This window comes from Populus alba, chromosome 11 (assembly GCF_005239225.2).
Source record: "Populus alba chromosome 11, ASM523922v2, whole genome shotgun sequence".
Lineage (NCBI taxonomy): Eukaryota > Viridiplantae > Streptophyta > Magnoliopsida > Malpighiales > Salicaceae > Populus > Populus alba.
This window is the reverse complement of record NC_133294.1, coordinates 14023075-14038021: the sequence shown is the minus strand read 5'-3', so window position 1 is coordinate 14038021 and position 14947 is coordinate 14023075. Positions and strand designations below refer to the sequence as shown.

Sequence of the window (14947 nt, the reverse complement as noted above, 5' to 3'; positions counted from 1 at the left end):
TAGCTAGCTACTGTTCCAAGATTTAAGAGCTTCTGTAGATAACGGAAGCTGACAGTTCCATTCAAGTGGCCACAAAGTCAAACACCATGGCCCATTGCCTGTAGCAATTAGCAAAGTGCATGTATTAGGGCCATGTACATGCATGTGCTGAATCAAAATAAAGGGAAAAGAAATGAAGACACTGCTGCTTTCCAAGTTTAGCTTAAGAACCACCGCAAGAACAAGTTGAGGAAATCAAGAGATGATATAATCATATAAAGATCCATCTCTGGGCACAGTGCATTGAACCTTCCCTAGAACGCATGATTCTGCGTTTAAGTACTTGATTTGCTGGGAAAGCATGCCATCAACAAGAAATTAAGGAGGTGGGATTGTTAAGATTAAGAAAATAAGTAAAATGGTGGAAATGTTCTCTGTGTTGCGAGGCTGCTCGACTTTAGAAAGAGACAAGACCACCCCTCCAAACCCTAGATGTTTGTGTGTTGTTTTGTAGATGGTGATGTCTGGTTTGGGATGTCAAAAACGTAACCTTTTACTTGTCGACCAAGTTTTGACAATTAATGATCAAACTAAAAAACCTAAAAGGCCAGCTGGTGGCTCTGTCAACCACCTAACTATGTTTTCTTTTATTATTGTTTATTTAAAAAAGGTGAAGGGCAAGGGGTGCTTGTTTTTGTGTTCAACACGGTTTTGAAGATTTTTAAAGTTTTTTTAAAAATTATTTTTGTATGATTTTAAATTTTTTTGATATACTATGTTAAAAATAAATTTTAAAAAATAAAAAAATATTATTTTCATGTATTTTTAAATAAAAAAACACTTTAAAAAATAACTGCTACCATAATTTTAAACAATACTTACTTAAGAATGTTATAGCAGTTGTATTTTAAAATGTTTTTTTTTTTATAAAATGTATCAAAATAAAAATATTTTATTTTTAAAATATTATTTTTAAAATCAGTACATTAAAATTAAAATGATTTGAAGATATAAAAAAATATTAATTTGTAAGTAAATAAAAAAATTAATTTATTTAAAAAATACTTTTAAAATATAAATATAGCTGAAGGTGAGGTGGTAATTTGTAACGCTGAAAGGAGTGCATATGAGTTTTTATCCTTTAGAATAGCTCTTTACCGGTTTTCTAATGAAGTGATTGATAGGGCTCAAATCGGATCATAGTTAATAGAGCTGCCAAGGCCCAACTAACTTTTTTTAATCTTACACCGAAAACTTTTTTTTTTTAATTAATGAATAAATTGACCTTTTTTAATTAATTTTTTTAATCAATATATATATATATATATATATATATATATATATTACTTCTTATAATGAAGATACAATTTCTTTAATTTTTCTTCAATTTTAATGAATTGTTTTATAATTTATGAATTCATATATTTTTTTAATGCATTTTATAAAATGAAAGCATCATTTTTTCAATTCTCAATTAAAAAACCTTATTATACCAAAAAAACGTATCCACAATGTCAACGACTTACGTTATATATTGGCTTGGAATCTTACCCGCAGCATAGTGCAGGTGCTTGTAGCTAGTTTTAGGGTGTGAGATTAAGATTATGGTTGTAGTTATTTTTTAAAGTATTTTTTATATTAAAATATTTTAAAATATTTTTTTTTTTTTTTTTAAATTAACATATCAGAACGATTCAAAATATATATAAAAAAGTTAATTTATTTTGAAAACATGGATACAACCACGTTTCCAAACATTATTTTACTAAATTTGTTTTATATTGCATATATCAAATATAAATACACACACAATTGACTATTTGTGTATTTATTTATCAGTTGAAATAGAATGAAAAAATAACATCATTATAAGTAAAAAAAAATAGAATATACCAGAGAATATTTCAAAAACAAGTGCATGTAAGAAATTCTATATACTTGACACATGTTTATTTGAAATTATTGATTGTGTTTTTTATTTAAAAAAAATATTACATATTACATCATTTGATTTGTTTTGAGAAGAATGTAATAGAAAACTAATGAGAATGTAAATGAAATATAATTTATTTTTATATTAAAATAAAATTTTAAACAACTTAAGAAATTGATATAATATCATAAATATTTCCCTTGAAAAATATACAATATAAATTCCTAGTGAAAGCATATTAAATGAACTTTTATTTGATTAAAATGAAAATAATTATCAAATAATACACTTTACAAAATTTTCATTAAAAGTTATTTTGTTAAAAAATTTATCTTGAATTTTTTATCTTTATTTCACGTATAAAAGCGAGTAGAAACACGATTGTATTCTTGTTTTTTAAAATTTTTAAAATTTTTTATTAAAAATTAATTTTTTAATATGTTTTAAATTGTTATGATATCCTGATTTTAAAAAATAATTTTTTAAATATAAAAAATAATATATTTTAACATAAAAAACACATTTAAACCATATGTCTAAACTGTCAATGGCATAGCTCGGAGAATCTCCATTTTGAATTCTATGCCACGTCACTTTAATAGATCTATTATTTTATTTAACTTACTGAGAACTTAACAGTCAACTTGTCAGGATAGCAGAGACCTCGTAAATTTTGCTTGAATTCTATATGCAAAGAAAGATTCTAAATAATTTAACGAGGGCTAAGTCCATCTAAACATCTCAACTAGTACTATAGTTTCAACTTGACCTAATTTTGTATTCTTTATGCCCTAAAATTCAACATATGTAACAAAATAGATAACTAAAATCGATAGTACTTACATTGATTCCCACCCCCAACTAGTCATTAACTAGTTATTGGGCCGCAATTTCCTGCAAGTCAAATAAAAAAAACAAATTTAAAACTAAAAAAAATAAAATACATGTAGACATTCTTAACATGTTTAAAAAAAATTAATTAATTTTAAAGACAAAATCTAATACATATATTAATTTAATTAATTATTTTCAATATATTTTAACCTAAAAAACCACCTATAGAACATCAATAAATCAATCTCTCAACCAAAACACCTCTAATTTGGTTTGTATTTTCCATCAAGATTAAGGGTAAAAAACATATCAGAAAAACTCTCATCATCGATTGAAATTCATTAACACCAATAATGATTTTATTTGTTACAAAAATATGGATAATTAATAGCTTTCTCTCTCATCTTTTGTTTTTTAGCGACTTCTTCTCTCTTCTCTCAAAACTAAGAACTTAAACACAAATAAAAATAAAATTTTAAATCAAATTATATATTGTTAAACTAAAGGGATTAAAATAAAATTTAAGAAAAACCTCCAGGCATATGGATGAACAATACCCAGACAAAAAAGGAGCTGCAATTTCTAACCATTTTCAAGTTTTATCCTTTTATTTTACAACTTGGTTTAAATAATAAAATTGATATTTTTTGTAAAATAAAATATCAACCTAATACGGTATATTTTCTTGACACAATAATAACCAAATAGAAATAAATAACAAAGCCAAATTCTTAAAAAATTTAATCATGAAAATATATATATAAAAAAGGTTGCCAGGCCAAAAAAAAAAGAAAAAAAAAAGAAAAAGGAAAGTTATTACAGTAATCTATAGTGGTTTCTGCTAACGTTAATTTTGTACGCAGCACAAAGCGTTGCATCTTTCCCTCCAATCTTCTGTTACAAAAAGGCATGCATGTATCGACTTGTTTACCTGGCATGAAATGGGTCGCCTGCTCATCATTCCCTCTCCTGCCACCGCCGGGTACGGTGTCCTTTCCTGTCACAATTCTTTCCTTTCCCGTTAACCCCGTTAAATCCCAAACAACGACCTGACCTTTCTATTTTGGGAATATTCACGGTATCATCCTAACGTCATCACCATCCTCCGTTATTTGCTTAGCTGGATTCCACTGTGGGCTTCCTCCGTCTGGGGCCAGCTGGCACTCAGCTCCCTAATGCACGTGGCCAGCTACTTCTGTCTAGCATTGCGCACCCTAATTTACCAGGACACCGCACATATCACTCTCTCTTTACCTACAGTGACCTCTTCGGTATTATTTCACTTTTTGAAATCTATTTTTAATATTATTTAAAAAAAACTAAAAAAAATTAAATTTTTAAATTTTTTTAAAAAGCATAACCACTCAAAAAAAAAAAAAAAAAAAAAAAGCCCTTCCTCGAGCTCATCGAAGTGCCCCGTCTGGTGCTTTTAAGCTATTCCAGACATTTCCGTACTTAAAAGTTAAAATCCTGCCAGGGGTAATTAAGTCAAATAACATATATTCAGATGAGGACCTCCTTTGATTGGCCCTTTTTTTTTATTTTTACGTTTTAAAATGTTTAAAAAAATTCAATTTTTTTTAATTCAATTTTTTTTTTATGTTTTACTATCATTTTTATGTTAATATTAATAAAATTAAAAATAATATTATTTTAATATATATAAACAAAAAATACTTTTAAAAAAACAATAGCAAACAAAAAATTCCAAACATCCTTTTCAACCTTGCATCTTGATTTTTGGGTAAAATAGATACTTTCGCTTTTTTTTTTTTTTTTTTTTATAAATCAATTTTTTAAAAATATTTTTATCTTAAAATGTATCAAATTATTTTCTTAAATAATTTTTTGAAGAATTTTGATATGTTAATATTAAAAATAAAAAATATTTTAAAAAATTTACATGTAAACAATATTTTTTAAAAAAGGTCTTGTCTTATACTGTAATACCACATACACAATCAGTGTTTGGATAAAGAAATGAAATTATCTTGTGTTCCTATTGAAAAGAGGAATGGTCTATTTTATTTAAAAGGAAATTATATGATATTTCAACCTGTAACAACGCGTGCTCATATACTTGTTAGATGCGTTGAAGCCACCGTTCATATACTTGCACCGCCAAGCCTCGTTAATGAAATATCCACGTCACCGATCAACACCAAAATCTTCTAACCAACCGGAAACAATATTCAAATCCTTATTAAAAAAAAAAAAAAAAAACCAAACCCGTGATGACAGAAACAAGCCTCCAACAACCGGGAGACACAAATAAAAAAACACATAATACCATTTAACTAGGTTTTTATGATTGGAAAGTGTTTTTTTTTAAGAGGTTGAATGTTTTTCTTAAAATTGATTTTTTTTTTTATTTTTTTTAAAATTATTTTGATATACATCAAAAATATTTTTTTAAAAAAAATATTTTTTAAATATTTTTTAAACAAAAAAATATTTTAAAAAATAACTATTATTATAATTTATTCACAAATACACAAAGAATCATCTAAAACTAATATAGAAAAGAAGCAGGGAAAAATAGGCAAAAGAAGCAAAATTAGTAGTTGTTGTCATGATATTTCATGGACGCCATTAAAAAAATTCTCTGGGATGGAATCTTTTGTTGGAGAAAAGATAGAGAAATGGGTAAGAATTTTTTTTCAAACGAGTTTCTTAAAATATAATTTCTTAAAAACATAATAATTTTTTTTATTAACGTGGATATTCGGACTAACTTGTATGTATTTTAATTTATCCTACAAGTTCTGAAATTAACAATCATATAAGTCTCTAATAGCCATTATATTAGCAACCAGCTTGAACTTGAGACCACACATAGATAAACCAAATTTTTTAATTATAAATTCTTACTATTATACCAACTATTTATTGATTTTTTTTTGAAAAATAAAAACAATAATTACTTTAACTAATGTTTGTTTTAACTTTTAACCTCAAATCACATATCTTATCATGCAAAACAACTATACTAAACAAGACTTTTTAAGTAGATGATATATGGTTAGTAAATCACAAGTGATGGTTGGTAAGCTAAAGGTAAAGCATACATTCTTGTATTTACGAGGTGCTTTACTTTTTTTATTTTATAGAAGAAATATAATATAAATTTTTTTTAAAAATTACTAATAAATTATAAAAATATTTATCTAATAGCTGTAATCAGCATAGCTGATTCAATCAAAATATTTGAGAACATAATAATAATTTTTTTTTTAAATGTTCTTGTTCAGAAATACATTAAATAATATTTTTTATTTTTATTTTATTTTTATTTAATATTAATATATTAAAATAATTTAAAATTATAAAAATTTTAAATAAAAGATATTATTTTATAAATACTATTTATAATACAATTCCAAACTACGAGCTGTATTTTCTTGTTAAAAATGCCAAGAAAGATAAAAGTTTTAAGCATTTTCCAGTTTTTAATGCAAAAGACGACTGCAAAATTATTTGTATGCATGTAGGTAAAAAGGGACGTGGTAAGAGAGGGTGTTTTAGTAATTTCAGACAGGGGTATTTAAATCATGTAGGGGCTTTTGTCCTGCGCAAGAAAGAGAAAACACCTAACAGAATTAGAAAGCACAGGAATCTATGATAAATAGAAGTGAGAAATTAGAAAGTCTAGTTTGTGTGTGGGACAGATTCAAAATGTGGGTCCCGTGATGAATCGGTTAGTCTCAGGTGTATGATGGGAATGCTTCGAATCAAACGGTCTTAAAATTCTGTTGGTTCGAGTTGGATGCAATATTATACCGTGTCGGTTCTAGTGGGACTTTCCGAGGCAGGATCAAGATCCAGCTGATGAATGACACGTGGAAGAGACAAGGCTTGTTCGGGGATAGAGGAGTGATTCATTGCTGTTGTCGGAGTGCACAAACACACAGTATTTATTGCATGAAAGTAGGGGTTGAGTCTACCATGAGCCCGAGTGCACAAGACGCATAACCTGCGCACTTCGCTACCACCTAACCCCCCTTGAAAAAAAAATACTAAATTATATATTATTTTAATATATTTTTAAATTAAAAAATAACTGTTATTTGTTTAGTTATTTTTTATGCATATAAATTTAAATATTGTCATTTGTTTTTTTTTTATATTGTTTTCTATTCTCGTGAACGTGAAGAGAATTTAGAGAAATAAATTCTTAATTAAGGATTTAGAATATTTCTCAGATAAATTTTAGGAATTTTGTTTTCACTAATTTACTATGCTTGAGATATTGTATTAGCAATTTCAATGTTCTTCGTATAATTATAAAAAGGATAAGAGCAGGAAACATCTAGAGTCTTTCTTCTTTCATGTGGATGATTCTTTCATTTTTCTCATGGAGTGGAACGTAATATTAATATTGATTCAATGCATTTTTTTTGGACTGGAGTTTCAATGCCACTAATATCATTACTTTTTGTTGAAGAAATCTTAGCCCCCGTTTTTTGGATTATGATTTAAATAAAAATCGATTTAAATTTCAATTTTCTACTTAAAATTAATTTTTTTATATTTTAAAATTGTTTTGTTGTGTTGATATAAAAAATAAACTTTAAAAAATAAAAAATATATTATTTTAATAAATTTTTTAAATAAAAAATTTTTTAAAAAATAACTATTGTCACATTTCTAATTATTTTATATGTTTTGTTATATAAAATGAGATACTCGGTTAATATAAATAGTAAATAAAAATGTAATAAGGATAGCATCTGTAAATATTTAATATTATCTGATTTAATTAAACATAATTTACATTTAATTTAACTAAAATCAAACTATATAAGATTTGATTTAAGCTCATTATAACTTGATGCATACTCTATTTTTGTTTATAATAGTTTATTATTTTTTATGGATTTTAAATGGGTAAAAAATTATTATTTCTATGTTTTAGTTGATTTTACATGATTTTTAGTCTTGATTTCTTTTAGACAAAAACAATACAGTATATGTTTGGAAATGTAATTGTATGTGTTTGAAAATGTGATTGTATCATTGTTTTTTTAAAAAAAATTAATTTTTTTATTAAAAATTATTTTTATATATATATATTTAATTTTTTTTTGATATGCTGATGTTAAAAATAATTTTTAAAAAATAAAAAAAAAATTATTTTGATATATTTCAGCATGAAAAACTTTCTAAAAAACAATCAAAATCATACTTCCAAACATGCAAAAAAGTCAATTACTATTTTTTAAAGTGGAAAAATAAATAAATAATATATTTTTAAATATTTTTAGATAATTTTGATATATTAATACCAAAATTAAATTTTTTTAAAAAAAATAATAAAATATATTTTAATATATTTTTTTAATAAAGATCACTTTAAAAAAAAATACCATTTCCAGAGTATACAAATCTCATGAATTAAAGGTTTTAGCGTAAGCAAGGCAAGAGAGACGACGAGAAACAAAAATCAATTCAAGAATTAGGGGAGAGAGAGAGAGAGAGAGAGAGGGTGAAGGATTCTAAGCTAGAACTTAGAGGAGGAGGGAGGAGGAGGAGGTTAGAGAGAGAAGCCAGCAGCAACGACAAGTGACGAGAGAGAAAACCTGTCTCGTGAAGTCTTGTAGCCCAAAAATATAATAAAAAAGAAAATAAAAGATCTCTTCTCCTCTCTTTTTTTTCTTTCTTTCTCTCCCTGCAAAACCAAACAGGCTGCAGACACACACACACACCTCTCTCTCTCTCTCTCTCTCTCTCTAAACTCTCGCATTCATTCCTTGCTTCTTCCTTTTATATATCACGAGATCCCCCTATCTGTTTCTTTTCTTTTTTTCTCTCATGTCTTCTTCAAAGACAACATTTTTGAGTTTGGGTTCCTTTCATTTCCTTGTTCAATCTCCATTTGCTCACATTTCTAACATCGTCTGACTAAAACACAACATTACATACCCAGAAAGAGCAACACCAACATATTGAAGATATCCCTTTTTTTTTTTTCTATTTAATACTGTTATCATTAATTAAAAAACATGATGTCGCATTCACCGAAACCCTCCATTGGAGGAGGAAACTTAGACCTCAATTCACTAACTGATCAACTCCGTGACTCACTCTCTTCATTCGAAGCCAACAAGCCTGATTTCCGTGAACTCGATCTGGGTTCACCAGTTTCACCTCTCCGAACTCGTGGTGGACTCATCACTACAGCCACCGCCAACGCCACCACCACCACCACCACTACCTCCTCCAGCTCCAGTTCCTCCGGATCCGCATCCGGTGCTCAAAATCCACTTCACAAACCCAACAATAGCAACCACTCAGGCGAGTTATCAAACTCGAGTGAGAGCAGCCCCACTGCTGGTGCCAAAAAGGCTCAACCGGGTCATTCTAGATCCGACTCTTTAACTTATTCGGGTCAAATTACCAGCCAGAGTGCTGTGAACTCTCCTGTAACAGGCAATGTGTTACCTACCGGTAACATTTGTCCGTCGGGCAGGATCTTGAAGACAGGCATGGGAATGGCGAATCGGAGTGCCAAAGCGGATGTTTTAGGATCCGGGACCGCAAATTATGGTCACGGGAGCATAATGCGGGGCGGAGGGAGCGCAAAATGTGCTAACTTGGATGTTGTTAATTCGGCAAGTAGGAATGCTTGGAGTGTGCGTCCAGGGATTGTGGATCCGGAGGAGGTGAAGAGGACTGGAAATGAGATGTATAAAAAAGGGTGTTTTGGGGAGGCGTTAGGATTGTATGACAAGGCTATTGCGTTGGCACCTGGGAATGCTGCTTATAGGAGTAACAGGGCGGCAGCGTTGATGGGATTAGGGAGAGTTGTGGAGGCGGTGAAAGAGTGCGAGGAGGCTGTTAGGTTGGATCCTAATTATTGGAGAGCACATCAGAGGTTGGGGGTTTTGTTAATTAGGTGAGTTTGATGATGGGGCTTTGATTCTATCTTTTCCTGTGGGGTGTGTCTGTGGTGGGGTTCTTGATTTACGGGGGAATTTTTTGAGTTTTAGCGGTGATTTGATCTGCATTGTTGGGATGCTTGTTTATTGGCTGCTATATTTCTTAATGAAGTTAAAGAAGTTTTGTTTTTTCTTGTTGATTTTGACCAGTCAATTGATTTTATGGAATATGATGAATGATAAAGACGATGATGAGTCTAGATTTATTGGGTTCTAAGTTGTGTTGACCAAGTTCTAATTTATCTGTTTTATTTACTTTATGATTGCTGAATTTGTGAGCATTTAGTAGGTGAATGTGATGTTTTGTGATCTTATGATCTGCATTGTTGTTGATGTTTTGATGTATATTATTAGGATTTGATAGGTAGATGGATGTGCAGAGAAAATCATTTTTTTCCAATGCTTGGTGAATAATTACATTACAGCTTCTAAATGTTTTGAGGATTTAATAAGTTGTAAGTTGTGGATTGCAGTAGGTTTTTCTATTTTATAATGTGTTAAACCACTTGGTGCGAATAGTTTGTTGATCGAATACCAAAGCTGATCCATTTGTTCATATTTGCTTGTTTTGTTTGTTATGGCTGTTGACAATATTTTTATGTTGTTTTTTGCTCTTTGGATTTAGGATGCTTTAATTTTGTCCTCGCTTGCTATTGATCCTACTGCATTTGCTGGTTCTAATCTGGTTTGATTCGGTTCTTTATGTTGTGTTATTTTTCAAAGAGTGTTGAGATAATTAGTTTCTTTGTATTGATGACCTAGAAACATAGCTGTGGTTGATTTGGCTTTTGGCTTGCTGCATACTGAGTTGCTTCTGAACAAGTTACACCATACTATTGAGCTCTGATATACCCGCGCTGTCCTGATTAAGTAGTCTCGAACGTTCAAACTCTTTGTCATTCTAGAACCATTTGTTATAACTTTGATCCATCCATTTTGGTCTTTTATTGGTTTGTTTTGTTTAAGCTGTCAGATTCACATTTTTTATTGTGGTCTATAATTTTCCTGGAGCTTTAATTTTCTATTTATTTCCCCAACAGTATGCTGCAAATAGTTTGATATTTGTTGTGGGGACACGAAGCATTGAACTTGATTTCATTGCAGGTTAGGACTGGTTGAGAGTGCCCGGAAGCACCTATGCTTTCCTGGACAGCATCCAGATCCTGTCGAATTGCAGAAGTTGCAATTAGTAGAGAAACATCTTAGCAAATGTTCTGATGCACGGAAGGTTAATGATTGGAATGGTACATTAAGGGAAGCAGAAGCTTCAATTGCTGCTGGAGCAGACTATTGCCCCCAGGTATAAAATGGCTATCTGTACTTTTTACTGTGTAAAACTGGCAAAATTGACGACCAGAGTAAATTAACGAATGTTTGAACTGGTTCAAATTGAATTTACAGCTCTTTATGTGTATAGCTGAAGCACTTTTGAAGCTCCACCAATTAGAAGATGCTGAATCATGCTTATTGAAAGTTCCAAAATTAGAACCATATGCCAACTTCTCGCAGACTAGATTTTTTGGGATGCTTTCTGAAGCCTACCCGTTCTTGGTCCAAGCACAGATTGAGATGGCTCTAGGAAGGTGAGTTCAGAATTTCAAACCACTACAAGATATAATAAACAGTTTTGCAGAGCTTTAAGACTGGATGATGGATGCCTTGCAGGTTTGAGAATGCAGTTGCAGCTGCTGAGAAAGCTGGACAGATAGATTCACGAAATGTTGAAGTAGCAGTGCTGCTTAAAAATGTGCGACTAGTAGCTAGAGCTCGTACCCGCGGCAATGATCTCTTCAAATCGGAAAGGTTCACTGAAGCCTGTTCAGCATATGGTGAAGGCCTTAGGCTTGATCCTGCAAACTCTGTTCTCTATTGCAACAGGGCAGCATGTTGGTTTAAGCTTGGATCATGGGAGAGATCCATTGATGACTGCAATCAAGCTTTACGAATCCAACCTAACTACACAAAAGCCCTTCTTAGAAGAGCTGCCTCAAACAGCAAGGTAAAGTCTTCTCAAAAGACTTTGCTTGTGTATAATTTGCTTTTCCTTGTACTGACCCACTGGCTCATATTTTTTCACTTGAAATTGATGTGCTCTTGTAAATTGCAGTTAGAAAGGTGGGCTGATGCCGTGAGAGATTATGAAGTTTTGAGAAGGGAACTTCCAGATGACAATGGAGTAGCTGAATCTCTATTTCATGCTCAAGTTGCATTGAAGAAATCTCGTGGAGAAGAAGTGTATAATATGAAGTTTGGCGGTGAAGTAGAGGAAGTGTTGGGGTTTGAACAGTTCAGAGCTGCAATATCATTACCTGGCAAGTCTTCCCTTCCATGTTCTGAACATTCATATTCTCTTTGTCTGGCTTCCTTTTCTCCCATGTATTGAGTTCCAAAATTCTAATGGATATTGAATTTGTGTACTATAGGTGTTTCAGTGGTTCATTTCAAATCATCCTCTAATGTGCACTGCAAGCAGATATCTCCATTTGTGGATACATTATGCGGTCGGTATCCATCCATAAACTTTCTCAAGGTAAATGTCCATACCAGTCTTATTAAGTTTTGGGATTCTTTCTGACCTTAACTTAGTCAGAAATGAAATCAACAAGTTGTTTTTGTTAAGTCTACATGCATCCACTTCTTCTTTTCTTAAAGGTGGACGTGGAGGAACATCCAGCAATCGCAAATGCCGAGGATGTGAGGATTGTTCCAACATTCAAGATATACAAAAATGGCAACCGAGTGAAGGAGATTGTCCGCCCAAGTCATGATGTGCTGGAACATTCGGTGAGGCATTACAGCTTTTAGAACTCGTGATTGTACTTGTACTACTACTACGACTCCCAATTCTTACATGATGGGAAATTCTTCACTGCCCTTCCAATCTCTTCCTCCCACAATATAAGGACTACCAGATACCTACGGACATAAATCAGAGCTACATAATAATCCTATTAGCGGCCAATGCCAGAAAGAACCCAGAGGGATAGCTTAGTTCGCCTTTTGCAGTTTTAATTTATTTATTCATTCCTCATTGCTCTGCGGTTCCATGTTCTCCCTCCCGTCTCTTTATTGTTATTCTTTTTCCTCATCTTTTTGTCACCTTTGTTTTTCTTCTGTTGTAGACCAGCCTGTTCTTGAATCCCCCATTCCCTTTCAGATGAAAAGAAAACAGAGAGAGAGATATGTGTACAATTGATTTAGAGAGAGAGAGAGAGATGGCAGGCTGGTAGAGGAGGGTCTTGTACATTTTATGTGATATAATACAGAGATATCGGAAGCCATGAGTGAGATTGGATGCCTGGTGGGTACTTACTGGGTTAGTGAAAGAAGGATGAATATTTTATTTATTATTACTGTTGTTACTTATGCCACCCATTTTATCAATCAATAATTTTCCCCCATTGTTTCCCTCCACCTCGTATATTTAACTCTCCCATGCTCTACACTTGCATCTGATGTTCATCTAGTAGGAGGTTGGACAGCACGATTACACATTGATTGACTTGTCTTGTGGTTATTATAAATGAAGGGGTTGGGTTTTCTTGTAAAACTCGTTGCTCCTCTCCCACAAGGTGATGAGGCTCTTGGCCTCTGCAAGAGAAAAAAAAGAAAACATTTTGTGCGTGCGTCTTGGTTTAGTGACATTGTTAACTTTAATATTAGACAGCATCATCACAAGACTTTTGATGTTGCCCGAATGTGGTGGCACGGAGGATATGATGCGAAGGGTTCTTAGCCATTCACATGTGAGCATTGCCGCTCTCCTCTCCCCCAAGAAAGTCCAAAAAGCGCCGATGGGGTCGGTGCTAACTTACGTCTGCAGTCATGGAGGTGACGGCACTGTCCTTGGTGGACCTTGGTCAGCTGGTGGCCACGTGTAGGTGTCCTCTCTTTTCTTAATCTCTAAAAGAGAACGGAAATGAATGCTGTCGTATATCGGAGCCGCGAGGGTAGTTTGGGGAGTGAAATAGTCCTTGGTCTTAGCTACGTGCATGCGCTGCTGTACTAATTAATAATGAAGCTGTCCTGTTTGTGTGTTGTTGTTGTGTTGTACTTTAGTTGGGCGTTGAGAGTATCCAGTCGAACAAAACTCTTGATTGCGTAGAGGACAAATAATAAAATTAGTAGCTATCACCTTCACATAAATAGCAGCAGCAGCCTAAATAATCTCTTATATTATTAGTATACGCTAGCAAGATCCAAATGCACAGCTTGTCGGATTATTATTATTATTATTATTATTATTATTATTATTCAGATATCGACATGCTGCATGGTTTTCATTTTTTCACCTCTAGAATCCGATGTTAAAAAAAGAAAAGAAAAAAAAAAAGAGAGGCCCACTTGAATGATCTTGTAAAGATGATTTAGGTTGTCTTGGGAGAGCATCAATTGTTTTCTAATCACAAGTATATCGAGAGACTGGTAATTTTTACGTTTAAAATTAAAATGGCATGTTTTTTATACAGAAAACTGTTAAAAAACTTATATCACAGTAGTTTTAATCAAATAAAATGCTTTTTAAAATTTATTTTTTAAAACCATAACTAAAAATGAATTTTTAATCCGTTTTTAAACCAAAATAACAAAAGCTACACATCTCGAAATACACACCTAGGCATTTCTAAGATAATAATCCCCCCCCCCAAAAAAAAAAAAAAAAGGCTCTTGCATGCATTATTATTGAAGTAAAAAATGATTTAACCCTAAGCACCGACATTAATTTGAGAATGAGGTGGGGCCAGAGAGGGTAAAATAAAATGCAAACCGATTGGGGTTAAAGTAAAAGGTTAAAAAAAAAAAAAAAAAAGAGAGTGAGAAGACAAAAAGGAAAGCAGGGTGGGTGCAAAAAAGGGGAGCAAGCAATAATAGAGCATGCTTTTTTCCTGCTGCTGGCACATGGACACATACAATAGTACTGTGCACGGGGGAGTAGTACGGTTACTGTTCATTAATTCACTTAGTACGGTTTACATGAAAAAGAAAAAGTAAATTTGTTTCGGGTCCGATAAGTCAGAAAATCTAGCCTTACTGTGTGTAGATTATTGTCCTTTCTTACCATACAAGGATTTAAACATAAAAAAAAAAGTTTTATATTAAAACGTGAATTTTTTAAATAACAGAGATAAAATGATAAAAAAAACTACAACTTCATGGATATAACTAAAGTTTCATGTGAACAAATAGTAATGGAGTATTTTTTTTGTTATTTCTTGATGATGACCCTCTTTTTTAATAGCTATTTTTAACTACAATTAAAACT

At 31.6% G+C, this 14947-nt stretch overlaps 1 protein-coding gene across 1 annotated transcript; it reads left to right on the top strand.

Annotated features, from left to right (window-relative positions):
* The first annotated feature begins 8174 nt into the window (after positions 1 to 8174).
* LOC118038413 (TPR repeat-containing thioredoxin TTL1) lies at positions 8175 to 13086 on the top strand. The gene is made up of 7 exons (XM_035044761.2): positions 8175 to 9641; positions 10789 to 10984; positions 11086 to 11267; positions 11350 to 11683; positions 11792 to 11996; positions 12108 to 12214; positions 12337 to 13086. The coding sequence occupies exons 1-7, from the start codon at positions 8749 to 8751 to the stop codon at positions 12487 to 12489; spliced, it is 2070 nt and encodes a 689-aa protein (XP_034900652.1). The 5' UTR covers positions 8175 to 8748; the 3' UTR covers positions 12490 to 13086.
* Positions 13087 to 14947: the final 1861 nt, after the last annotated feature.